The sequence below is a fragment of the Thunnus albacares genome, chromosome 5, assembly GCF_914725855.1.
Source record: "Thunnus albacares chromosome 5, fThuAlb1.1, whole genome shotgun sequence".
Lineage (NCBI taxonomy): Eukaryota > Metazoa > Chordata > Actinopteri > Scombriformes > Scombridae > Thunnus > Thunnus albacares.
In genome coordinates this window covers 14,840,155-14,867,785 of record NC_058110.1, presented here as the reverse complement: position 1 = coordinate 14,867,785, position 27,631 = coordinate 14,840,155, and the positions used below count along the sequence as shown (strand labels likewise).

Here is a 27,631-nt window from a genome sequence, read left to right as displayed (position 1 = left end):
GTGTCTCTAATATTTCTCTTCACTACATCAATAGTACTGGAATCACAAGAATGTGGCCGTCTCTTTCAACTATTTTTACTTTTGTATTTTTCTGGTAAAGTGTTATAATATTAATTGTTTAATTATTTAAAGTTCAATGTTTCTGTTTTTCAAGGACCTTGAAAAATAGGTCCCACAAATATTTCAAGTATCAAGACAAAATATGATCGAACCTTTCTCAAATCAACCCAAACCTTCTCTCTGCTCTGGAGTAACATTTGCTGCCCCTGAATGAGAGACCTTAAAGGTGTACCTTATCGGGCTGGACAGAGGGGAAAGATGCTTTAAAAGGCAAGATTGGCTTTTTTTATTTGATGCATAAAACCCTGAGCTGAAACGAATGGATTTGGGACCTCACAAACGACCGATACCTCCCCCACAGCCGTCTCCCCATGTGCCTGTTTATTCATGCTGAGGTAAGCTGGAGGAATTCATTTGCTGTCAGCTAGTATTGAATTTGAGATTAGTTTTTATTTCAGCCTCCAAAACAGCTCCCTCTGCCTTCCACTTGTGCTACGATGCTGAGTCTTGTGTTGTCTGAGGAGTCTTGGTAAAACGGCTGCACATATTACCATCTGGCAGCAGGTGACAGATATGAGTGGAGGCGGCCTATTTTTTTCATAAAGACCCTTTCATAATGACCTCCATCTCTGTCCTGTGGCATTGTGCAGTCAACTTCCTGTTAGGATTCTGGATCAGTGCACTTCTCTGATAGAGCACTTTTTCATCATTTTGCTTTCTGTGTTCAGGGGTGCTCAGTGCTGGACCTGCTATCAGATTCTGACATTCTGGTTTTAACAGGATTTCTTGACTCCCTCTTAGATCTTTAACCGGCTAACAATATGTCACCTAGAGTCTTCGTGTTGATTTTAAATTTTAAACTTTCATTTCTTGGCTTGATGTATTTCCATTATGCAGCCATGATGTGGTCAAGCCAACAACTATGCCACCAAAATGAAATCTTCCTGGGAAAAAAAAATCCTTTCATGTTCTTGGCTGGTGGATTCCAGGCTGAGCTGACTGGTGTAGTGTGTAACACCTCAATGTTTGATTACCAGAAAGCAAGGCTTAAAATTATTCCGCTTTTCCCTACCACCTCTTACTTATTCATTCCCGTTAGGGCAACGAAAGACTTTCAGAGAGTTTGCATCAGTTTGAACTGACGCCCTAGGCACAGCCCCCGGAGCTCAATCCCCTCTCATTATTCTGACACTTATTCACCATTATAATAACAGTTGCCATGGTGCTGCCAAAGATCAGGTCAGTTCAGCGCTGCCATGACTGAGCGTACGGGCTTCCAAATATCTTTGTTGATTAATTTCCCATTAATTGAATATTGAGTTACATTTGCGTACGGCAGTCCACTCAGGGATTGAGTGCAATACACACCAAGGTTATGCAAATAAAGTCTGACAAACATGGTTCAGTGTGTTGAGGGTGTTCGCTTGTGGTTGCAGGAGGGGTAATGCAAGATGTTCTTTTGAGCGTACACAGTTGTTTGTGCTTTAAGTGTAGCAACAGCAGGGCACAAGTGATAAGTGAGAGGTCCAACGCATTAAATAAGCACCATGAATCACTCACTGCGCTCAAAAACAATTTTTTTCCCACACATTCTTAATCAGGAGGTCATAAAATTAAGTTAAGCATGAAGCAGAGCAGTGCATTTTCTTTTTCCAGTTTCCACGCATTCATTTAGTCATACAAAACTGCTGTATTTAACAACCCTAAAAAATGAAGCAGCTTTTAAGAAAAACAGTGGTTACTTCAATAGTTCAATATAATAATCTTTTTTTTACATAAAGCTGTTGTTGCTGTAATTGCCAGACTTGGAAGTGAAATTTCATTAAAAATGTGCCAAATATACATACAAAACAACGTTACTCCTTCAAATGTGAATGAAATCTGTTAAAAGCTTAACTACATTGTTGATTAAATCTCATTGGGTTTTGTAGCATCATCAAGTTTTGACATTATTTTCTGTGATAAACTGTAGCATGCATAATCAATTAATGGCATACTTTTTAACAGTAATATACAGTTGCTAAATTGTAGAGCAAGCAAGATTACATATAGGTTAAGGTAATCTTATTTAGGTAAGGTTATTTAGGTTGGAGAACTTAACATCAAATAACACATGTTGGAACAAACACAAAGATGCTGTTCTGTTTGTGGAAAATTAAAAAAATAAATTTAATTCTGACTGGTACTGTATATACTACTGAATTATTGTTAATTTAATGCTTTGTCTTTGAGTTCTGACTTTCTATTGCTTTGACTCAAAGTATTAATTAATAACTGAAGGGTTGGATTACGTTTCCGGGCTGCCTGCTGAATAGCCCAAATTTAAGCATTTTTCAAAATGATGCTGAATGTAAATGTTGATGACTTGATAACTGAAATCATTTATCAATTTAATAAGGCACAATGATTCATTTCATGTTTACAGCAGGCTCTATCATCCTTGAAAGTTTGTATACAACAAGTGTGAGGATTTGTGTTTGAATATGAACTGTATAAGAAGTGTCTTCTGGTAATCAATCATCTCTCAACGCTGTTTCGAGGGACACGCTTCATCTAACAAAGATTATAATTAGGCAGATTTTATTCTGTGTAACTTTCTGAGAGGTTTATCCTTGTGGAGAGGAACAATCAGTGTACAAGGTCCCTTGTCAAACATCTCCACCCTCTCAGAGAGTTATTTTGAGTCTTGAGGATAAACCTGTACTTCCAGGGCTCCAGAGACTTGTAAAGGATACCTGCCTCTCATACAAATGAGTTATCCTACCTACAGATTCTTCCCACTTCTATGCCATTACAGAAATGCAAATGCCTTCTGACAAATCCAAATGAATTCCCCTTCCATTGCGGAGAGAAATGTTTATTCCAATGAAGTTTTGACTACCCCATGGGTCACTCGTTTGCTACAGAATTACTGTGGCTCTTGCCTGCATAACATGCATTCACTATTGTACCTTCATAATTAACTAGGAAGGGAATGTCACACTAGACATGATGCTGTCTTTGTGTTTTGTGTGTGTTTTCCTTTTTTTTGGTTTTATTATTCTTCTGAATGCAATGAATCAACATTTCTGTTATATCACTTAGGGAATTTATTGTATTGATGTATGTACTGTGCTGTATATATTATATATTTAAAAGTATGTCTTCCTTGCAGAGCACCACATGATGAGTAATTATGATAATAATATCCAGTGTACACACAGTGCATATATGCAAAAGCACTGTAAAAGTGTAATTCAAAGAGATTTGCAGGCAGTGCTGGCTATTTGTTATATCATGGAAAGCTTGCATTAAAAGTTATAATGCATAGTTTGGATGATATTGGGAAAAAGCTATTAGTGTTCCACCTCCTCAGAACAATATTTAGAAAGAGCACAAGACTTAGTTTTGATTTTGTATTTCAAGAAGAAAAACAACTCTTCTCAAGTATTTTTCCCCTAACTTGGAAACTACAGCCATTTTTCTTTGTCTGAGTTGCAAAGGGCACCATTTTGTTGGCTCAAATGAGAGGGCTGATTTAAAATGAGACCATATTACTGGTAGTATTTGTTGTGACATTTTATTTCAGATTTCACTCCCTGGGATGATGGTGATAAGTTTGAAGGGTTTAGATGAAATTGTACTGAAGCATAGTGGCAACTCAGTGTGCCATTCAGATGTTTGCATTAAAGGGGCCTATTATGATTTTCTTCAGCCATATGTGTATACATATATATATATATATATATATATATATATATATATATATATATATATATATATAATGTTACAATATCCGATGTTCATATTAAACTTGGCCAAAGTTTCAAATGATAAGGTAAACATATGTAGAAGTAATCTCTGTTAGCAAAAAGCACCAGCTTCAGACTGCTCTGAACGCTTGGTTTCTGACAGCTTTTTCTACTTTCAGCCCGAGCCCAGGTCAGCTCATGCTGGATTTCTTCATATGCTCCATGCACAGTGTGCCAGTTTACTGCTCCGCTCTGCCAACATTATGTTGTTTTTCCATTGTTTTGGGGGTAGTCACACCGAGTCATGACTTGAGTCGTGCTGGCATGCTGTATTTTCCACTACACAGCAGGGTAAAGTAAAATAAGCTGTTTACCTGTTGGAGGTGTGCTGGTCATCTGCAGCTCTTCATAAAACATCACTGTGACTGTTTCTGCTTGTACTGTTTTTATTGAATAATAGTGCCACTAACAAAGCCCTGCTTATTCGGTGCTGAACACGTTTCATTTCCTCACAATAGTTATTTGGTCATTTAAAAACTTTTAATGTGAAACAGCAAAAGCAGGAAATGTTAGGTTTTCATCAGTAGTAACTTACTTACTTACTCTGATACGGCTGCCCCTCGACAGGCTTCCTGAAACTGGCCAATCAGAACAGTAGGCTCATTGGGAGCGGGGTCTTAAAGTGACAGGAGCTAAGACTGCCTGTTAAGAGACAGAGGCTGAACTGAGGGGTTGCATAATGGGCCAGTGTAAGATAAATAAAGAGTTTTTTGAAATTTGAATCATTCAAAGCTGCTCTAGTGGAGTCCCTGAATAAAAATATAGAGCTGGAAATAAGCATAATAGGTCCTTTTTAAAGTTTCATGAAGGTTGCAGCTGATTATGCAGTACCTCAGGGATATAGCAACTTTTTATGACTGATACGAAAAATGCTCATGCTCTGCTCACATGGCTGACAGATATAGTGATTCACCCTTCTCTTGTTTAGCACTGTTTTCCACTTGCTTCTGTCCTCTGTAAGCCTTCGATATCTGCTTGCTAGCTAGAAAAATGTTAAAAGTGTTTTCAGGCTAATCAGGACATCAAAGCTGATCTAGTTTTGTTGGTTCTCCACCCAGGAAGTGGAGTCCTGCTGAGGCCTGTGTTCACCAAACAACCCGGCAGTGTGGTGTTTCCCCTTCAACCTGGCGAGAATCGCAGAGAGGTGGTGTTTAGCTGTGAGGCCCAGGGACACCCACCACCCTTCTACAGGTAAGACCTGCAGGCATCTCTCCATGCACACAGTTGGGTTTTTGTTACACAGAACCTTTAGGTAATATCCCAGAGCTTTCAACATTTGCACAAAACACCCAAGCAAGACTGGATTTATTGCCCAGGGAAAACTAGGTATTTGTGGACATTATGGCTCGCTGCTGCTCACTGCCTGCAGCAGTTAGCTTCCCTGTCAGTCGTGGTTAATTTGAGAATGATGAATTAATTGGCCTCAGTTGTTGGTCTAATATATATTTGCATTGGCGAGTGGACATTGATCTGCTGTACAATTCATTTAGAGAGCTTCCTGTCATCAGTGTCACTGACCACTGAAAAGATCAAGTGACCCAAGAGAATCATGCACCAAAACTCGGCTGCTATCATGACAGAGATAGAGTGATGAGGATAAACACCAGTGGAGTATGTTTCACACACCAGAAATGAAGTGGCAGAAGATTTTCTTCCATATCTCTGCTTTAGACCTTTAGACATTTTATGTAAAACCCTACTGTCAAAGGCTGCATAGACGTTGCCACGGGGCATCTTATTGGAGGTTATCACTACATGATAAGCATGATTTAAATAACTTGTTGGACTGTACACTGGCCCTGTGTGGTTCAGTGATCCCCCAGTGACTGTGTTAGAAACAAATTGATGCCCAATTCCTCTGCCGCTAAAATGATGACAAATGAAAACAAATGACAAACGATGATTTGCTTTAAAGTGCATCAAGCGCATAAACTATTAATTCATAATCTATCAAATGGGGATACATAGCTGTTGTACTCCCGTCAGTGTAATTAAATGCAAATTGCAAAGCCAAGCATTTAATGTGTAATAGGTTGAAACGATCCCTCATAACATCAGCATATGCGGCCGTTAATGTAGCTTGAAGATCCTTGGTGTTATGCCTAATGGGCACAAATTGAAATGAATGTACAAGATCTTATCACTTGGATCGGCTGGAATACTTATTAAGCAATCAGTCGCTATTTCACTGTCTGGATAGTCCTACTTTTGAAATGAAAACCAATTTATGAGTTCAAATCTGCAAGTTTTTTGCCCTTCTGAGTTCAAGTCCTGAGAGCGTGCCCGGCTCCATATCAAATCAAATTTAGCTTTAATTAGCTCTTTAATTACAGCAAGTGCCACCAACTGTGGCAGTTGATATACCACATTAAGAAGTGATTTTCAGATTGATCACAAGCTGTTATGATATCATACTTTTATCCCTTTTAATGGTGGGACTCATATTCAGATGGACATATTGCTGCATTGTTAGTTCAACCAGCATACATCATAGGACTGTCATCGCCTTGGCAATTATCTTTTTTTTTAACCAATGATCATGTGTGCCAGCTTTGGAAATGGATTTTGAAAGGGGTTTGGGTCCTTGTGAGGTTCGGCAGCAGGACACCATATGCTGAGTGGCTCCTCACCGCTGCAAATGTAGGCAGGTCTATTTCAGGGGAGCCAAGGACAAATTAATTTGTCTAAGGCTACCCAACGGCCGCTGCCACATAGAGCCCCTACTTCAAATTGTCACCATGGCCCTTGATTTGTCTCATCTGGAGCTCTTGGACCTGTTCCAGCTGCAACACCAAATCATTAAATCAATCTAATCAGCCAATCTGCCACTGAGCACTGCTCTGCTGCATATGTCCCCCCTATTCCCTCACTTCTTCAGCCCTGCCTCCTACTCTCTTTGTCTAAATCCTTCCCACTGAAAAAGGAGGCAGAAAATCAGAAATAGAAACCTCTAGCTTCCTTTTTTTCAGAGAACTGTGAAAATCTAATCAAGACCAAGGAGCTAATATTCACCCTAATTGTGCCTTATTTCTACAATGAAAAGCAGTTTCGAGAGAGTCTCCTTTTGCAAGTGTCACTTTTCTTTTTAGTCTGTTTACTTTCCTCTTTTTTTCTTATTTTCTTTCCCTTTGAATGTGATTTGGTTTGAGAATGAAAGTGCAATTTGCACACTAAATTTGCCTGAGTAGAATGCAGACAATTTCAAGAACCTATTGAATTGATAAATTGTATCTGAATACATTTAGAAAGTTTTCTGCAAAACAAAGTGGCGTTTAATCCTTTTCATGTTGTGAACTCTTCTTGAATTCACAGCAAATAGAAACTGAGCATTGTGCTCTACACAATTTAGGAGGTAATGGTCAGATGCTGCATTTAGTTGAACTGAGCATCAACTCAGCAGGTTTTCTTAGCCCATAAGCCTTAATTACACAAAGTGAACAACATTAAGTCTCCCAAATCAAGCAAGCCACTTGTACAGTTAGAAGTTGATTGTTTGCAATTGCATCTTGCTCTCTCTCTCTCTCTCTCTCTCTCTCCCTCTTTCACACACACACACACACACACACACACACACACACACACACACACACACACACATACACACACACACACACTTGCTGGACTCCCATATTACTCAAAACAAGAGGTTTAATCAAAAAGAACCGTTATTCTGTGCTTTGCGTGTGGCCATTTTGTTTGAGCAGTCCCGGTGCTTAGCCCTCTTGTCTGATAATCACTATGATTAGAGAGGAGGATTTTGATTCACAGTGAAAGGGCCTTCCTCATGGGGCTGTGGTTGATTGACAAACAGACTGAAAAGAAAAGGAAATGTCAGGAATTTAGAGCATTTGATTTGTGAGTGAGACTTCTGTTTGTAGTGAGTAAAAGTTTGAATAGAATGAATACTCTTTTGAAGTGACTTGCTGATTGCCTCTCATTTCAGTTAAACTAATTTTGGTTTTGCTGCAACGCACATCAGACTGTGTTATTTCTGTTAATGTTTGCTTCATCCACAATAAGGGCTGTTTAGTCACAGTTTAGAATACTGGGTAGTCTCTATATTACAATAATTGGGCAATTTATTAAAAGTGATTATCAGACAACGGATACATGGAAATGACAATAAACAGTACACCAAAACTTTCTGTATGTGTAATTTTGTTGTGTGCTTGCATTCACAGGTGGAAGCTAAATGACTCTTTCATCCTGCCCAGACCAGGGTCACGCTATTCTCTCATGGGAGGAAACTTACACATCAGCCATCTGAATAAAGAGGAAGATGTTGGCATCTATCAGTGCCTGGCATCAAACTCTTTTGGCACCATTGTCAGCAGAGAGTCTAGTCTGCACATTGCATGTAAGTTCATATTATAAGCAAACTATACTGTGCATTTTTTCAGAATAATTCCACTTTTATTGGTAATATATGTTTCCAGCAAGCAAAATACAACACTTAAATTTGTCTTTTTCTTGTATTGTCTTGAACAATATCTATGTTCTTTTCAATTTTATGTTTTCTCTTCAGCTGAGTTTAGTTCACTTCAATTCATCTTCAGTTCTTTTGAGTTCAGTTCTATTTTTGTTTGTCTTAGAAAGTAAAAGTTTTGTTACACTTCAGACGTTGTGGTTCGCTGAAAGTATAATGACTCAGTAGGATTCTCTGGAAATTGTTTGTTGTCAGATCTTATCTAACAAAAAACAACCAGTGACAAGAGAATCTTAGGCTGATACTGTTAGGCTATTAATGAGAAAAGACAAATCAACCGGTTGTGTGTATATCACGGTATGTTTTCACCTTTTAACCCTGATTAGAGCTCCAGTGCTATGCTGTTTACTCTGATTGGTGGTTCTAAACTTCTCATAGACCTGTGAAGAAGACTGTGTGATTGTGTGGTGGGCCTTGACAGAGCCTGTATAGTTGATGCTTTACAGTGTTCATCCATCACATTTTATAAGACCAGAGTCTAAGGCATCTCTGATGGCAAGGTGAACTTGAAGCCCCCACTCTTGATGGGCAGCCCATATCAAATGACAGCCCTGATATCTGTGAACAGATGGTGCAGCTAGATTGAATTCTGATGTCTGTTTCTCTGCCATAGCAGATGCAGAGATGATCCTTGGCAGGGAGAGCATAAGAGGTATCCATCTCTGCACTATTTGGTGCTTCTTTGTCACAAAGCAGCATTAAATCTTCAGCATATAGTGCAAATTGGTGTCCTGAGTTGCCAGCAGGCTGTTGATCATATTCACATTTCCTATCAATTTTCGAGGCCTGACCTGAACTGTATGTCATCATGATTGGACTCATCCATTGCCGGGGCCTGACCTGGGACCCGCTGCTTTTGTCAACGGATGAGGACAAGCATCAGTGCTGATGTGTCATACGTCTTATTTATTGCTCTTGGTTTAACTTAATTAAGTGTGCTGTGTGATTGAGCGGGTCTCAGTTCAAGGAAATAATTCATGGAGGAGAAGCCTGTTATGAGAGTCAGTATTGTGTCATTTGTAACAGACTGACTCAGAGTAGCCCAGTATGCTCTTTCAAACACCAAGGGGGCTTGCACCTCTCAGTCTTGTAATAACTCTGTGAGACAAACACCAAGGTAAAGGCCATTAATGAAGAGAATACAAGGGTCTACAATAATGTTAAGCTGGTAATCTTATCAAGTCTGGTATCCCGCAACCAATGCTTTTAGGCAGAAAACAAATATAGACACGTGATTACAGCAAGATTATTATTAACAACATTATTACTTTCTTTACTAATGTAATCTATATTTGGCAATGTGTTCATGGAATTCCTTGCTGATGATGCTGGACAAGATCAATGTCTTAGATTTGCACCAACTAATGAGGTCTCTCACCATCAAATTTGTATTGCATGAATGTGTAGTGCATACATAAGAGTTAAGATAGCCTACATTTTTAATCCTCTGAAAAATGGATGATATAACAGTTTCTGTTACCATCTGGTAGGGGCTTAAACCTCTAAAAGTATAAAGGTTCTTGATCCTGTTGACAATACAGACTTAAATGTTTAAAAGGCCCTGCTTGCCTGCTGGGAGCGCTGGAAGGAATAATCTACTGTAGTTTGTTATTGAGCCAGATTGAGTTTCCTAATCTCCCTGGGATATTTTTGTTGTAAGTGAAAGGATTTTCACTGATGCAAGATGCAACATTATACAACAAATTGCAATGTCTGCAATACAGGCAAGGTGTATTGGAGGCCCGTCCTGAAGAAGGAACATGCTACAAGCTCATTGCTGTGTAGCTTATAGAGCCACAAGGGTAATACAGTGTTTAATGAAGGGTGAAATAGCTGTATTTATGAAAGCAATGCAGGATGCAACTCCCTTGTATCTTGCTGTCTGTGATTTCAGTCCTATAATTGCACACAATTTGCATTTTTTTCCTTACTGGCTCCTGTCTAACTTAACTACCTTATCTGTGTAATTAATTTGCAAGATTTCTATCTCATGTTTTTTTTTTCTTCTTGCCCCTCTCATTGTCGTGACTTGTTTAATTTAAGTAATTAAATAAGGTAATTAATGTTTAGTTTAAACTGTACATCAAGAAATGTAAAAGATGTACTATTTACATTTGTAATATTTACAGTAAATGTGACACATTATGAGAAACCTGGTAATGGTAAGAATTCAGTGTTACTATGGAGAATATATAAAAATACCTTGTTTCAAGCTACACACAGAGATGATTTCATTTTGAAGTTTCAAGGAAATAAGCTGCCCTATGCTTTGTCAATGGCTTTAGTAATGAAAAGTGTATGTTCAAGATGTCAGGTATGAAGTCCGCTGTTTCTCCCCTTTCTGTAAAACTGCAGCATGTTGGAGAATAAGTGTTCAGTCTGAACGATATCTGCTCTGGTCATTAAGATGAAGCTTCCACCATACAACACTCATTTCCATCATTTGTGGTCTCATGCCTCAGGTGAAAATTAAGTCTATTTTGAGCTGGAAAGCATCTGAGGTAGGGACAACATTTCTCGATTTCTGATCAGCACTATGATGCTAAGTGCTCAGTCTGTGCTTCAAATCTACTTTTTCGGAGGAAGGCAGTGGGTTTTTTCTGAATGCAGCACTTCACAACAGTTTTGTAATTGTCAGGAGACACCAGCAGTAGCACTCTGTAAGAATTAGGCCTCTTTGATGTTTATCACTCCTCAAATGTCATGTGTCACTCACTGTTAGGAGTTCACTGCATGAACAGAGGAGATGAGAGAGATGAAGCAAGATGGGAAGGAGAAGGACATATGATAAATGGTAGATTTTGTGAGCGGATGATGGGTTTTACCATCTATCATAAATGTCCTTTGCAGAAACAACATATGATCGCTTGTTGATTGTAGCTTTTTGTACCTTTTTGAGTACAGAGTATTTATGTATTTATTTAAATTTATAGTATTTAAATATGGATTTCGGATGGTAACAACCCAACAGCATAATTCAAACGGCTACACCATAGAAATACCTACTCTGTTCCTCAAACTCTCTCCTGTATCTAAATCTAAATCTTGTATCTTCAAAGGTTTCAATATAACATTCCAAGGATATTTTGTACTTCATTGGTATTAAAGAACTTCTAATCTATTGAGAACAGAACTTCTCAATAGATTAGTTTTTCTCATATTTTAATATTTCAGTGTTTACCCACTTAAAAAGGTTCTATTAAACTTTGCTTTACTGTACAATGTTGTTTTTCCCCAAATAATTTCAAAAGGCTTTGACTCGTCTATTATACTTAGCTGCATGTCAGAGGTTTCTAAAAGCATTGCATGAAATTACATTTTTGAAAACTCTATTGTTGCATGTTTCATGATGCCACTTGTGTGTGTGTTTGTGTCAAAGAGAGAGTAGAAATATTAGAGATGAATAACGTTATGTTACTTCTAAAGTGGAAAAACGTCAATCCAGCAGGATTTCAATAAATTATTACTCACTGGATTGACACCCAATGCTGTGTAGAAGCTCGTAAATATGTTTGTTTACAGTTATTTGGAAATTTGCTATACAAGTTGGGTTGAAGTTAAAATATCGTTAAATCTGAGATGACTAGATTCCAAAGTTGTTTTTGTGTGTTGCTCTTGGTGGCTACAGTGGTTACTGTTCTATATATTGGTCTTTGTTCTCTCTGTGTGGTGTTTTCATGGTCAAGGTTTCCTTTGGGTGCTCCACTTTCCTCCCACACTAAACACGTACATTAGGTATTATACATTCTCCTGTCATTTCGCTTGATGAAAAAATTACAATAATAATAATGTTGTTTGAATATCAGTTTTTAAGCAAGTGTACTGAGTGTTTTCTAGTGCAGGGTTACAATATCAAAACGGTCACACATAAAAACAACAGCATAAAAGAACATTTACAAATAAAATCATCCATAAAGTAAAAAACAAAACGAAAAACAGTCAATGAGAATTTTTACAAACATAAAATCTGGTGATAACAGTACAGAGCCGTATTTGAAAAATGAAGTCTAGTGGTCATACAAGAACTAGAGTTGGTCCTGGGTACAAGTATAACTTAATCCAATGGTACTTACAGGTGCCCTGTTTCTGACCTTTAGTAGCACTGTGGAGCATTGTGCACAAACACAAAGATGCACATGCACGTGAGTGTACACGTGGGTGATGTGATGCAATGTCCCGCCATTGGTTTCAAACTATTTCAATGATCTATAGGTGGCTTTAATGCAGTATTAATACTAAAAAATTCGGCTTTGCAAATGTTTTATGAGGAAGAAAATACATTCAACACACATGTTAGACCTCAAAATACACATTATGTATTTTGGTGAGTAACACTCACTGTAAACATAACTTTTGTTTGCTTACAAGGAAACTCCACATGGCACCTTTAAGTGTGTAGGCAACATAAGAGTGAGAGGAGATATCCAACTACCACGTGCTTTTGCGGCATACCTCTGTCATTTTGTTATTTAGACTCCTGAATTTTGGATGGATTAAAATGCACTTGCACAATTTTGTTGAGGTAATCAAAGAAAAGTAAATGATTTAGTAAAAAGGTTTTACAGAATAATGGCAATAGTGAGTGAAGGCTCTTCCAGTTTGCTGTTTGAAGACAGCTGGGTGGGAGGTGGATGAATCACTGGCAACTCACCCACAGCCTTGGCTGTTGCAACTTGCGACTCTAAAAAAGACATAATTTAGGTTTAGTAAGAAGAGAGATGGTTCTTTTGAAACCTACACTAACCTGTTCATGCACTTTTAGTCCCTTTTTTGTATAGTTTCCTTTATTCTCTAGTGATGGCAATGTTAGTCCGTCTGCCAGAGTAAAATATGTCTACAGCTCTTGAATGGATTGACATAACATTTGGTACAGACAGTCATGGTCCCAAGAGGACCATAAAGATTTGATAATTCCCTAACATTTCATTATCCTGTCAACCTTGGCTGTATTCTACACTTTTACCAGGTTTACATGGTGTTGGATAAAAGTACTGTACTGTAGCAATAGAAATACCATCAGACATTTATCGGATGTTAATTACCATTTATATTAATGTCCTATTTTCTGTCAAATCTAACATGATTTTTTTTGTTAAAGATGTTATGAGATAAAAAAGCCTAAGGGGTCATACTGTAGTTTTTTAAGAATATATTCGATCCAGATCCGCTCTGACTGGTCAGCTTCCTTCAGAAATACTTTCATTAAGGGACAGGAGCTTAATTAAGCTAAAAAGTTCTTTAGTCCATTGCTAAAGAACTTCAAATAAAGGTCCTTTTGGATTTTTTTAAACCTCTGATGCCTTTTGTCCAGTGGTTATGTGACAAATGTAACCACATCACAAATCATCCTCAAGCTCACACTTCAACAGAATGGCTTCAATTTTTCTTCTCTACAATCGCCTCTCATTCATTACAATGGGTCACATTGGAGTAGCTAGCCCAAAAATGCAAATTCACATCCAATTTCATGGATCTGAAAGCACTCAAAATAGCCTGAACCCTGCCATGGAGAAGCACATGGAGGTGCAGAGCCGTGATAGGCTTGATAAGATGATCCAGGGGGTGCAGAACAGCTTGGGTTGTCAGGCATTGTTGGCTTTTAGTGTGTCTAGCTCATTTACGCCCCACCATACTCCAAAGGAATATTGATCAGGAGAGTTTCACTCTCAGTGTGAGTTGAGCAACTCTAATATTTTCATGGTTTCAGGTTCAAATGTGAACCTGTTTTTTTTTTTTTTAAAAAGAGTTTAATCTGAATCTGTATGTTGTTCACAACATACCTACTGACGGAAAACACGCCTTAGGGAGAGACGTGTGGCCCTATATTTCTTTGTCATTAATGTAAAATATAAGATCTGATGTAGCTTTTTCCAACACAACTTTGTGCTCTACAGAAACCACACACACACACACACACACACACACACACACACACACACACACACACACACACACAGAATCACCTGCTATGACTTAAGTGCATGTCTATGTGTATACGTGTACTTTGGGAAGCTGTAGCAAATGCCTCATCAATACACTACACCTCAGATGAAAAAGATATATAGGCGTACGTATAGGTACATGTTGTAAGTGGAGCACATGTTGCATTTGTATAAGGTGACAAATGATTCAGCGAACTAACGTCAAACGCCTCACTAGCGCTGGCTTAAGACACCTGACCAAACCTCTGAATGCACGCCAACAATTTACATAGACTCACAATGGTGATACAGACATTACACACGTGACATAGGTAAATGGTAAATGGACTGCACTTATATAGCTCCTTTCTAGTCTTCAGAGCACTCAAAGCGCTTTTACACTACAAGCCACATTCAGCCATCTACACACACACTCACACACTGATGGCAGCAAGCTACCACGCAGGGTGCTGGCGCAGCCATTAGGAGCAATTTGAGGTTCAGTATCTTGCCTAAGGACACATTGACATATGGACTGGAGGAGCTGGGAATCGAACCACCGATCTTCTGATTAGCGGTGGTCGTTTCATATAGTTTGGTGACCACCAGTAAGAGCCGCACTAATTATAAAAGAAACATACCTCCCTGCCTTCCGAGGAAGAAAAAAGTTGCAGCATGCCCCAATCTGCTCGCTGTGACGTGTTGAACTCTGAGGCATAAAGTTGTGGAAATTCCATGGAGTGTCAGACAGCAGGACTGTAATTAGCTACACATGCTTCCAACAAAATCAACACAAAAGTGATGAACTGTATAAGTGACACTCCCCTGCTCTGAGTATGAATGCATTTTAGCAGTGGACAGACATCCATCCAGTTGAGCAGCTGTTTCCAGCAGCTGGACTAACATTAGCTACAGCCTTTTTCAACTTGTGTAGTATGTTGATACAGCTTGCCAAAGTGCATGTATACATGTATACATGCACTTTAGCTGTAGCAGGTACATGGTGAATTTACTGTGCATTACTTGGCTGAATCATTAGGGTGCAGACACACCAAATCTGGCAACGACACACTGGGGGTTTAGGGTTAGGGTGGGTGACGTGGTGGGTAATGTACTGCGAGTTGGGTAGTGCTCGGTTTTTGCTCTGCCGTTTTTGACATTCTCGTTTTACAGTTAAATAGTATCAGTGTTTCCCCTATAATGGCATTTAAAAAAAGTTTTTTTGGCCTGGCAGGGGTTCTTGTTGGCCTGGCAGCCCACTAGGCCAAAAAAACATTTTTAAATGCCAATAATAACGCCAAATACCCATTCAGTCGGAAATCAATAACGTTTGGGAACCTCTGAGCAGGGCTGTTTCGAAATGTGAGTCTGTGTTGTTGCCTGGGAAACTCCTGGTAGCATAGCTCCTTCCAAGGAGTAGGGCAGTGCATAAGCAAGTGAGTGGTTAAGTGAGAGAGCGAGCGGCAGAGAAGTGACAGTGAAATATGTGGCTGTGCACCAAATGTAAACATGCGCTCCTCTTACAATGTGTACCTATACGCATACCTAGTTATCTATCAAACTGTAAGATGTAGTGTGTTGATGTGGCGTAGCTATGTGTGCATATGAGATTATATTTACAGGTAGGTGTGGCGGATATGTGGTAGGATATGACCACCACCAGCGCCACACCTATGCCACATGTGTGTGAAGTCTTGTCTCCATTGTGAGTCTACGTGAATTATTGGCGTGCATTCAGAGGTTCAGATCTTAGATGCTAGTGAGGCGTTTGATGTTAGTTGGCTGAATCGTTTGACACCTCATACACACAGACGGCTGTTTACAGAGGTTGCCACACCTGAGCTGCTTCATTTAGGAGTATATTTAGAGGAGCTGCTGCATGGTGGCTGTGCACACAGCTTAATCGCAGGAGACAATTTCATCTGTGGATGTACCTGTGTCTTTAGTCTGCTCTATTTTCAAAGCTGACAACCCTCTAGACTTCAACCTTTTAAAGTGAACTGACAATAATTTAAATGATCAATTCAAATTAGGAGAAATATAATACACTATGTGTACAGTAATGAAATTGTTTTTCAATTCAAAACAATGAAAAAAAAGAACTATTTCACATTATTTTTAAGATAAACACCATGTTATACCCATTTTAAGTTCAATTTGAATTTTTTTTTTTATTTCAGATGTTTCTTTTTTCTCCCAAAATAATTTTTATCAGGAAAAATACTGATGTTACAAGCACATTAATGAAAGACTCAGAAGATATTATAGTATTCAGACATACAGTACACAGATCTACTCTCTACTGTCTAAGGAAAACACACACATATACACAAAATGGCTGTCTGTGTAACAGTGGACCAAACATTGGGTGGTTTCATCAAGTCTGAAACTACAGAAAGTCTACTGTAGATATTTCTTATCAGCATTCGGATGACAACAGTGTGCAGAATATAGACTCAAACCAAACGGTTTCACAACATCAAACCATTCAGAATCTTTGCTACTGCAGCTGCTGGGACGTACTGTGTGACTCAGCAGGCAGAGGAACTGCCAGAGCAGCTATAGTTTAATATGTTATCAGATAGCTGGTTACCCTGCTCACCAAGCCAATACAGATTATTGTGTATATCATAGGTAGGAGAAAAAAAGTACTGTTTTTATTATACTATTTTAATAAAGCAAATGAAAAAAAGATGAAACTTTTATGTGTGGATCTGCTTCTCTGGGTTTCCACTGCTGCTTTGCTAATATCTGAGCTATGTCTTGTACCATGCAGTATTCTGTTATTCAATCCAATTTTAACTTACATTTTTTATTGTTGTGTTTTGAATTCTTGCAGTAATTAACAGCACTAATGTTACATGAGGATGCGATATAACTCGAAGTTAAGCATGAAATTACATAAGCATCATTAGGGGGCTGATAATGTCTGCTTTCACATACATTTCTGGCACACACTGCACATAAAGGACTTAATAAATTTCTCACATTCACTTCAGCACATCTAAAGGGATCTATAGATGGCTTGTTGGTCCATAGAGACGCTCACTGTGTCTGGTCATGCACATAGAGGTTTTATAAGATTATTAAACACGGATCATCCATAGATTTAGAATTGGCCACTGAAGCGTCCACCCAATCTGTCCGCACCAAAGGAAAGAAAAGAACTTAATGATCTACTAATTAATTTGTGAAGTCATACACTTTCCGCTAAATCACTGGTGAGCAGAAAAATAAAAAATAAATTAAAAAAGCTGCATTTGATTGTGATAATGTAATATTGTCCTGCTGGATGCAATTTCCCATTACTCACAAGGTCTACAAAGATCATGCACTGTATTTATTATGCAGAGGCTCATCCTGCTGTGCTTGTACACAGGAGGTGTCAGTTTTGCATTCTTTCTCCCTGTTTTTGAATTCAGTCTTGATTATGTCATTATATGGCAGCTGCATATTCGGCAGCACTGCCTGCGATATCTCCAAGAGCCACAGCAGGCAAGAAAAGGCGACGTGTTCAAGGATTGCTGTCTCTATTTGCTTTCTCTCAGCAGGTTGTCAACAAGTCTCCATACAAATGATGTTTCAGTCTTAGTCATTTAATTGTTGCTGGTCTGTGTGCAGCGGATGAAACACAGAAAGTGATAACAATACGCAGTTCCAATTAAATTCACTCATGTGTGACTTATACTTGAGGAATTGCTTTCTGCTCCAGTCAGAAGTGTTTAGGACTTTACAGCACCATGTCTGCATTTATGCAAACATAGCAAGAGTGTTTCATGAAAATATGCAAAAGTTCTGCATCATATTGCACTGTTAAACTCTGGTCTGTAGCTGTGTTCTAACCAGATATGAAATTACTAAGCAACCACAGATATGACTTGTAGTGCATTTTTATCTCAGTAAACAACTAGGCGTGTCTTGCTTGCATCCTGTGTGCTTATGGCTTTTGTGAGGAATGAATTGATTATTTTGCTTTTATTGCTTTTGTGTTGTGGTAAACAGACTTGGAGAACTTCAAGACTCAGAGAAGAAGTCCAGTGAGGGTTCGTGAAGGTCAAGGAGTGGTCTTACTGTGTGGCCCACCACCCCACTCTGGAGGTAAGACGGCCTATTCTGTACTTATTTATCATAAGAAGACTTATATTTGAATTGCTACCTCATACAGTTTGTGTTGCAGTTCCACCAATATTCAGTATCAGTGAAGAGTCACTATCTGTCCTACATGTGGAAAATGGAAAATGTCGGCATAGTGTGATATCACTTTTTTCCTTCCTCATCTACTGCCTGTTTATCTGGACTAAGTGGAAGTCATGTTTGTCCTCTCCCTCTCGGATCACTGTTTGTTTGTGTTGTTGAGGTCAGTGGAGTGAGTCATTTTTACTTTGGGACACTCTGGCCTGTCATCCTGATTTTCAATGGGGGCGAGAAAAAAAAATTGGCATGCAGACTGGAGAGGCTGTCTGTGACTGGGGCCCTGCCAGGCTGAGTAATAGAGCTTCTCTCTGAAGGTGCTTTGTTTGCTTCACATCAGCCCTTTGCATCCATGACATTATCAATGGGAGTTAGCATCCACTGCTATTAACTACCACACAGGGGTCTGGAGATAGGCTTTTTTACTCTCTCAGCCAGCGAGGCTGAATGTAATTCTCCACTGTTGGAGAATCTGGATATACTGTAACATACTGCGCTCAGCAGGGGAGACAGGAGCTTCCAGCCATTATTTTCAAAGATGAGTTTTAAAGAGCGTAGTGATAACATTTTTACAGTAAGTATTCACTGGCTCAGACCAAATTATCTTCTCAGTTTCATTTTTGTTTTAAAAAGCACCGACTCAGATATATTTTGTGAGAGTTTCCTGTGATATTTCACAAGGAAATGGTATTGAAATCAAAACACTTATATTTCCAGTTGACTCAGAATATAGAGCCAGATTGTAACAGATGTCAAAAAGCTGTGATTAAAATTTCTTTTTCTAAGGGTATTTGTTTTACATATGTAAATTGAGTTTTGTTTGATGTATTGCATTAGAGTTGTACATTAATTAACATGAACATGAATGTTGTTATTTTATTTATTTATTTGCCATATCATAATAACAAATATATTGTTATGTAAAAATGCACATGATATTTATGCTGTGATAATGATTTTGGCCACATCACCCACAAAATCCTGCTAATGGTACAACTTAAACAAACCGGAATATGCCATTGTCCTGAAAGTAAAAGTAATCTTATTTTATGATTATGCGAAAAGAAAAGAAGCAATTTCATAGATAAATAGTAATACAGTATGATATCAAGAAGCAGCTACCAAACAGTTATGGCTGCTGGATGTTATTTGTACATATTGAGCACAAACTATTGCCTGTTATCATTCAGGGTGAAGCTTAGTCACCTAATTCATGCTGCTGCTGTGTGAAACCATGTTCAGCTGCTGCACTGAGGATCATTTGAGGTGTTTTTTGTCTTTATCACAGTCACTTGCAAACCTAACAGTAGGCCTACATTTGTAGTGCTTTGTTCTGTACAGTATGTGTTACAATGAGACATCTCACTCATGGGCCATATGCTTACATTTGGCAGCCTCCTAGTGTAATGGATTTTTTTAGACACATCCCCTGGTGCAACGTGTCCAAATGCCAACATACACTCCAGCCAGCTTAAAATCAGAACAGCAGCCTTTTCAGGGATGTTGGGTTGTAGTAGTAGTGTAATGACAATGTCAACAACTATTTTAAAAATCTGGGCACAATTTTAATGCAGTATTTTATTCATTATTTGCGGGGAAACAGTACTGAGTTTGTCAGGAAACTGTCCCATATGCAAAATAATGTCTTTCTATTTAGAAGCTTGTTTGTTATGAAGGCAAATCCAGCATGCACTAGACAAATGTTTACAATTTAAAAGATGAAGATGCTTCTTTTATGTGAGTGCACTGACAAGGAATGTGGCACTCTCTGGACAACCTTTTGGATTAAGCAGCTTTTTAGCAATGGGCACAGAAATGAGTCAACACTGACTGATCTCTCCTTGGATAGATTACACTTCCCATATCTTTTTTGGTAATTTGCACACAGCACACAAACAGGCTACAAGTATTATTTGCAAGCCAATCAGAAAAGGGAGGGGATTTACGTAACCAACAATTCATTTAGTCACTTGGAAATGTATTGACGTAGTTTAATGAGTCACCTTGAGTCATAAAAATAATCTGGATTGCTTGCTTGTTTAATGGATGCCCGAGTCAGTGTAGGTTATATCATTTAATTCAAATTTAAATTCATTTTGTGTATACGATGGCTATGTATTTGTAATCATTTTAAATGTTGTATACAGTCATTACAACACTTTTCCTAGTAATTAAAGATATTCATATTGGAAGTAAAGCCATACAAAGCATGAACTTGCAATATTATTCACTGTAGGTATTTGTTTTATGCAGAGCAAGCAATTCTTTGGTAATTTCCCATCGTTTAAGAACAAATTGGTAAATGTGGATTTAAATGTAGAAACTGAAGCCAATATCAGTACAAATGTGATTTAATGTTAATTAAATTTAATTTTACCAAGGTGTGCAATTTATGGGCTGCCAAACAGACAATTTTGAATCATAATTAATTTATTTGCAAAATGTTCACGTTTTTTCCTGATGCCAATTGTGTAAATTAGGACACAATAACAACTGACTTTGCAGTAGAAGTAATGTACATAAAGTTACATACAATATGGCACAAGAACAACAGGGTGCGACAAGGAAAGTATAAGAGAAAGTCCAAAAATATTTTACTTTTAAGTTTAAGAGATCCTGTATTACATATAAAAACCAGGCCAAGGACGGGTTTGACTTAAGGCAGTTAGTTATTTTCACATTTTAATACCTGAAGAATGAATCAGGAGTGCTGCTCTGCTCTGACAGAACTGGAGGGGCTGAATGATCTTGTCTGGAGGTAATAATATGAACATCACACCTGCATTTTAAAGCACCGAAGCATATTAGATGAAGACACAGTTTATTTACATTAACAGCAAGTAGGATCTTCTCTCCAGTGTGGAACTTCTCAATGTGTTTGTCATTTGAGTCCTCTGAAACTCAAACTAGAATGTAACGTCTCTATATAAACTAATTTTCATAACATTCAGGAGATCCCCCCGGCCTCTGTTGTTGCACTTTGTTCAAGAACTCCAGCTGCTTTGTTGTGACTGAGATCTTGCACATTTGACAATATCGCACTTCAGGGATGTTTACAAAGAAGTATGCCACAGTGTGTTTGTGTGAAGATTTGACTAAATCATTAGAGATGCTATATCTGAGACTTGCTTTTGTCTCCAGGGAAATGTAAATAGATTTATTCAATAATTCATGTTCATCTTGTCTGTCATTTGTTACCTAAATTTACTGCTTTTTATTTAGTTCCAAACTCCCTTTGGACTTTTCTCCAACATGACACTGATCATTTGGGACTAGAGTCCTGAAGGGGTTGTTGTCAGTAACCCACACTGTTACATTGCACCTGGCCCATATCTGTCACATCCAGTCTGATACCAAACCTTTACCTGCTCTTAAAGGGAAACTTGGACTTCAACCTGGACCCTATTGTCTCATCATTTTGTGCCTAAGTGACTAATGGAGACAACAGTTTTTGAGACTGGTCCGGTATTGAGCGAGAGCACTACAGCTGGCAGCAGCGAAATGGGCTGCAATGTAATCCTTTGGGGCAATTGTGCCCTGTCAGTGTCCTTTCGCTAAAACTGCTTGTTTTTGCCACCAACAGGCTCAGATTGTTATAAGTGTCTGAAAACATTATGGAAAGGACCATACAGAGAAATAAAACTTCTTTCTTTATGCTTTGCTTGATCTGGTCTGTTTGTTATTGTGTCTAACCGAGTCTTGCTCAAGGAGAAGTCTCACTCTGAAATCTCGCGAGAGTTGTTGCAGGAAGACAACGGTGGAAACTTGAGTTGGAGGAGAGGAGTGCCCGGAAGAGTTTGTTATGTTGGAGCACAGAAGTGTAGCTTAGTGTTATCAAGGTTTTCAAAGTCATTTCTGAATTTACTCTTGAGATTTCAGAGCAAGACTTCTCCTTGAGCGAGACTTTGTTAGACACAGTAACAAACAGACTGGATCAAGTGAAAGGTAAAGAAAAACGTCTTATTTCCCTGTACAGATCCATGATGTTGTCAGACACTTATAATAACAATCAGCCTGCCAGTGGCAAAAACAAACACTTTTAGTGGGCGTACATTTATGGGGTGCTATTGCCCCAAAGGATTACATTACAGCCCATCTCTTGGCTCCCAGTTGAAACGCTCTTGCTCAATACTGGACCAGTTTCAAAAATTGTTGTCTCCATTAGTCACTTAGAAACAAAATTATGGGAAAATGGGGACTGAGTTTAAAAAGCCCGCAGTTTCCCTTTAGAACGGAATAATAAGTACAACCATGCTAACATAAATTCTGTAGGCCTGTTAAACATTTTGCCATCATCATTTTATAATCTTTGATGACACAAAAACACAAATGTAATACCTTCACGGATGCCACAGAACCACTTAAACCTACATTGTTATTGGAGTAAATGCTTCCTCTTCCATGTTAAAACAATGTATTAATTTAATTTGACTATGGTACAGACTTATGTTTATGCACACTGGGTAGCGAATGTTTTTGCTGTTGGCTCCATTACTCAATTTGCTACAATGCTCCTTGAAGGTTAAGCACAGAAATGTTGGCCCATTCATTTAAGGACATTAAGTTGTTCTCACAGTAACCCTCCACACACACAGATAAAAACTGCAATGGAGATAAAATGTATCACGTTACTGATATTTCATGTCACCTAGCCAAAGTTTTTTTTTTTTCAACATGAGCCAAAATAAATCAGGGGATATTATGAGCCTGTCAAATGCATTTCTGTCTTTTTTCAGAAACAATCTGCCACAACGTACAAGTAATTTCACTTAAAGAGTTCTTCAAAATTCTGTACAGAAACTGTGTTTGGGGAAAAGTAAGTCAAAATTATGCCATGGACTTTATGAGGTAGAGATGTCCAGCAAATATAATTTAATATAATGTGGGGATATCCAAAATCCAATATGCATTATCAATGCCCAGACTAACTGTCAACTATAATTTTACTTGGTGAATGGTGATAAATTGCTAATCTTGTTTAGATTCATTCAAACTGGGTCAGTTCCCTTCCCTGCTGTTTCCCTCATATCAAATAAACACAGCCAGAGCCTGCATTTGGACAAGCGACCAGTAATGTACAGTCTGCTTTTATTTATACCAACAGCCCCTTCATTCCTTCTTGTTGTGATGGATCATAGCTGTTCTCTGGAGACCTAGCACAGTGCTTGGAATGATCCATTTTCTGACAATATTTTCAGCAGCTGTCATCGTAGATTATGCCTATTGATAGAGATGTTGAGGATGCTGAGACACTCTTTAGGATGAATCACATCCAATTTTCTAACATCTTTGCTGAAAGGTAAGCCTGACCATATCTGCTATGGTAATAATGTATCCCTCCTACTTTCAGGTTCATACACACACAAAGACACACTCTTAATGGTCACATTCTCTTGTCCTCATTCAGAACCGTATTTAGACTACACATATGAATAGCGATATTGTACCTGATTACTTTCATTCACTGGATTCTTTTTAGGAGAAAACTGTGAAGAAAAGCAAATAAATAATTTGGATATTAATGTTAGTGACAGGAACTGTTTTTAAAAAAGTAGAAAAATGCCTGATATGTGTTTATAGTATCATAAAAATATAGTTTACAGAGAACCATTACTGTATATTGTCACAGGTGGGAAAAAGACCATAAAGACTAAAAGAATAAAAAAGAATGCAAGACACATTCTCTCATAAAGGGGGGCAGGACATAATTCATGATCAGCACAATACAGCCTTAGACAAGGATCTGCCTCATCTCCCCTTTAAAGGATTTCAGTATCCCATGCATGATTCAGGAAGCCATTATTTCATTTTAACGATGCCTCAAAACCCACCGGACAGCTGCAGGAAGTAGTTTGGTGCGGCCAGGATGCTCTACAGTTGTGAACAGTTTGAAGTTGCACTTTGAAAATGACCAAAATATTGTCAAGTATCCAGGCGTTCTTCCACTGCGCTGTACTGTATTTGCATTAGATGCCTGTCTGTGTCATCCTTTGCTTTGAGAGGGTCTGAATGACTGCGGTTAGGCCGGGACCTAATGCATCTGACCTCTTTTCACTAATGGAAGCGGGCCTTTTAGATTTACTCAAGGCTGAAATCACTTGTTCTCTCTGTGTAGTGCATCTACCCCAAAACAGAGGCTGCTCACTGGCTAGTAAAAACACATATAGCTTGCAGGGATTTTTCCCATGTGCATGACCTAAGCCATTTCATAGAGTGAACTTGTTGTGTGTTATGAATACAGATAGGTAGCCCTGGTTAATGGCTGTTACTGCCAAGGGAACAGACTTGCGAGCACAAACTTTGACACCAGTTGTGCATATACTTTTCTTTGAAGCAACACACACTTGTGCAAAACCCCACTCTTGATTCAGTATGTCCTTGGTCTGTCATGTTCTATTTCTCTTTCCTCCTCTCAGATCATTAAGGGGGAATTGATGCTCCCTGTTCATTATACAAGGGCTAAATGGAACTACAATGAAAATCTGCCACTCACCGTCACTCATGATTGCATTATTCTATGACAGCCCATCTGCAGAAGGCTCTCAAGTCAAATCATCAAGTACAACCAATGGTGCTTTCCACTTCCTATTTCCTGTTTCCTGTTTCTCACCATGAATCTTTAACTAACCAATTAGTAACCTCTTATTTGCTGTCGTTTCAGTTTGTTGTGCCCTGCACCTTTGGAAGATATTGTTTCAAAAACAGACATTAAATATACATGACCTTGTCAGGATGAGAGCTGGGATATATTATTTAGAGGAGAGGAGGATATTACAGCTGTTCCCTCTGTGGGTCTGATGGATCAAGCCAGGAAGCTATAGTAGATACAAGTCACGAAGGCTAGGTTGGAGTTCAGGGCAGGAGAACAAGAGAAATACATTGAAAATGAAATGCAACTCCACTTATTACAGTATCTGTCTCAGTGTGTCTATGAAAGTCATCAAAGGTGTAGTTCAATATTTTCCGAAACATTTTCATTCATTTTCTTGCAGAGAGTTAGACGAGAAACTTGATACCACTCACTCTACCACTTTGTCACTTTCTGTTTGATAGTGGAATATATTGTATGTATGTTTGAGGATATAAGTGGAGCCACGATACGGTTAGCTTAGCCTAGCTTAAAGACTGGGAACCGGGGGAAAGAGCTAGTCTGGCTCTGTCCAAAGGTAAAAAAAAAAGTCAACCAATCAACAAACTCTAAAGCTCACAAATTAACATGTTACATCTCAATTTTTAATCCATTATAAAAAACAAAGTGAAAAAAATGAGAAATAATAGTGACGACAAAACTCCAGGAAGTCACTGCTCCTAGCCAAGAAATAGTCCAGCAAATAACCCCTCCCTTGAAACCGCAAATTGTAATTTAAAAAAAAATTTTTTTAGTCACCAGACAGACATGAGAATGGTATTTTTTTATGAAATATCAAACCGTTCCTTTATTTCCAAAGCACATCTTTAGAATGTTAGCAAACGTACTGTATGAAAGCAGCAGGAGGGTGTTCACACAAGATTTCATATATCATAATGTTTATACACATTGTTATATTGAACATATGGCAAGTTGTAAAGCAGGAAACATTGGTGTATCTGGCACAAGTTTTAATCTCATGTTGTCTTCTCTGGATGATCACAAAGTTAGGTTGTTTTCTACCAATCCAACCCACATAAAAACACCCACTCTGTACTTAAAAGGAGCATCCTCGCAGGCGCATCACAAGTTCTCAAGATTCTATGTCAGAATGTGATTTGCAAGGTTTGCTGTAATATGTCAAAGCCCACACATCCTCTTGCCCCCTAACGAGCAGAAGTGAAGAATTCTGAGTCAGTAGATGAGCGTCCAACTCACATCTCAATTATTCCCTGTACTGTAGTGCCGAGTCATCGCTTAGACAAGTTTTTACCAACGGCCAAGATTGCTTTTGGGACAGGGATCCAATATGGTCCAGAGCAATCTATCCTTGTGTCAATATGTCAAAACACCATCATTCCTTTTTATAATGTTACTGATTGTTAGTACAAAGGCTCTCTGACTGCACTCCATTTGGTTGATAGTACTGGGAGTCTTTCCCAGAAGCTTGTTATCTGGGATGATGAATAGTAGACTAGGTGGTACCAAACTGAATAACATGATCTGAAATACATTGGTTTTATTGGGCATTATACAGTGTTTTATGCATGATCTGCCACTAAGGGGTTGATTTAAGGTCCTCTGCTACTACATGACAGCCATAAAGGGAGGGTGTTTTTTAATGTACAACCACTGTGTCTGTGTTTTTAAATAAACTCTTATTAAGTAATACATCCCAAAAAGAGGCACCAAAAATAAACAACAGGCTTACTTTAACTTTAAGGTTACTTTACACTGAGGGACTATGATTAGCACAAATACACTTAAAGTAAGGCTCTCCTCAAGGGTTGCAACGAACATTTATTTTCATTATCGATTAATCTACTGACTATTTTCTCAATTAAGCAATTAATCATCTATAAAAAGTCCAATTTCAAGTAGCTCAAAGATATTCAACCAGCAAATATTAACGTTGGAGCAGATGGAACCAGTGAATTTTTGCATCCAAAATTACTTAAGTGAATAATCGACTATCAATGTTGTTCCCCAATAATTTGCCTGTAGATCACGTAATTCAGCTTTACACACTTTCTCCTTACACTTGCATGGACATTTTGCTACAACAACCACAAACAGAGGCCATATTCAAATCAAAAACAGCACTGCGTTAAAGAAATGCGAAGGACTGCGTTAGTGGATGGTGTGATGCTTCAGGCACTGGAGAGAAAATGAAATACAGTATGAGTACAAACAGTACAAATGCAGTGGTCTAATTAAAATTAATGAGGAGGCTGTGTTTTTTGACACAGTGCTGTTGTTGGTATCCTAATGTCAATTAGTTTTAGGAGAGGTACGAATGTTGTAGATGTTAATATCCAACTTTCCTGAAAAGCCAATCATTCATACTCGTAGCATCATCATTCTAACGTAGTGAACCTGTGAAACTTTTACCATATTAAGGACATTTATCCAACAGTGAGTGAGAGTAATTGCTCTTCAATTATAAATTGTGTTTTTAATCATGGAAGTCTGGCACTCAGTCCGAACCACTAATTGCTTTATCCCTGAAGGCATCCACTCAAATTGAAGTGATGAGATTGCTGATGCGGCACAC

At 38.4% G+C, this 27,631-nt stretch overlaps 1 protein-coding gene across 2 annotated transcripts in view; it reads left to right on the top strand.

Annotated features, from left to right (window-relative positions):
• The window catches only part of cntn3a.1 (contactin 3a, tandem duplicate 1), a 78,205-nt gene that overhangs the window by 11,956 nt on the left and 38,618 nt on the right, over positions 1-27,631 (top strand). For both annotated transcript variants that reach the window (XM_044352717.1, XM_044352716.1), the window contains exons 3-5: positions 4,910-5,042; positions 8,033-8,208; positions 18,261-18,356. In XM_044352717.1, coding sequence (XP_044208652.1) covers positions 4,910-5,042; positions 8,033-8,208; positions 18,261-18,356 — 405 coding nt within the window. The remainder of the gene's footprint in view (positions 1-4,909; positions 5,043-8,032; positions 8,209-18,260; positions 18,357-27,631) is intronic.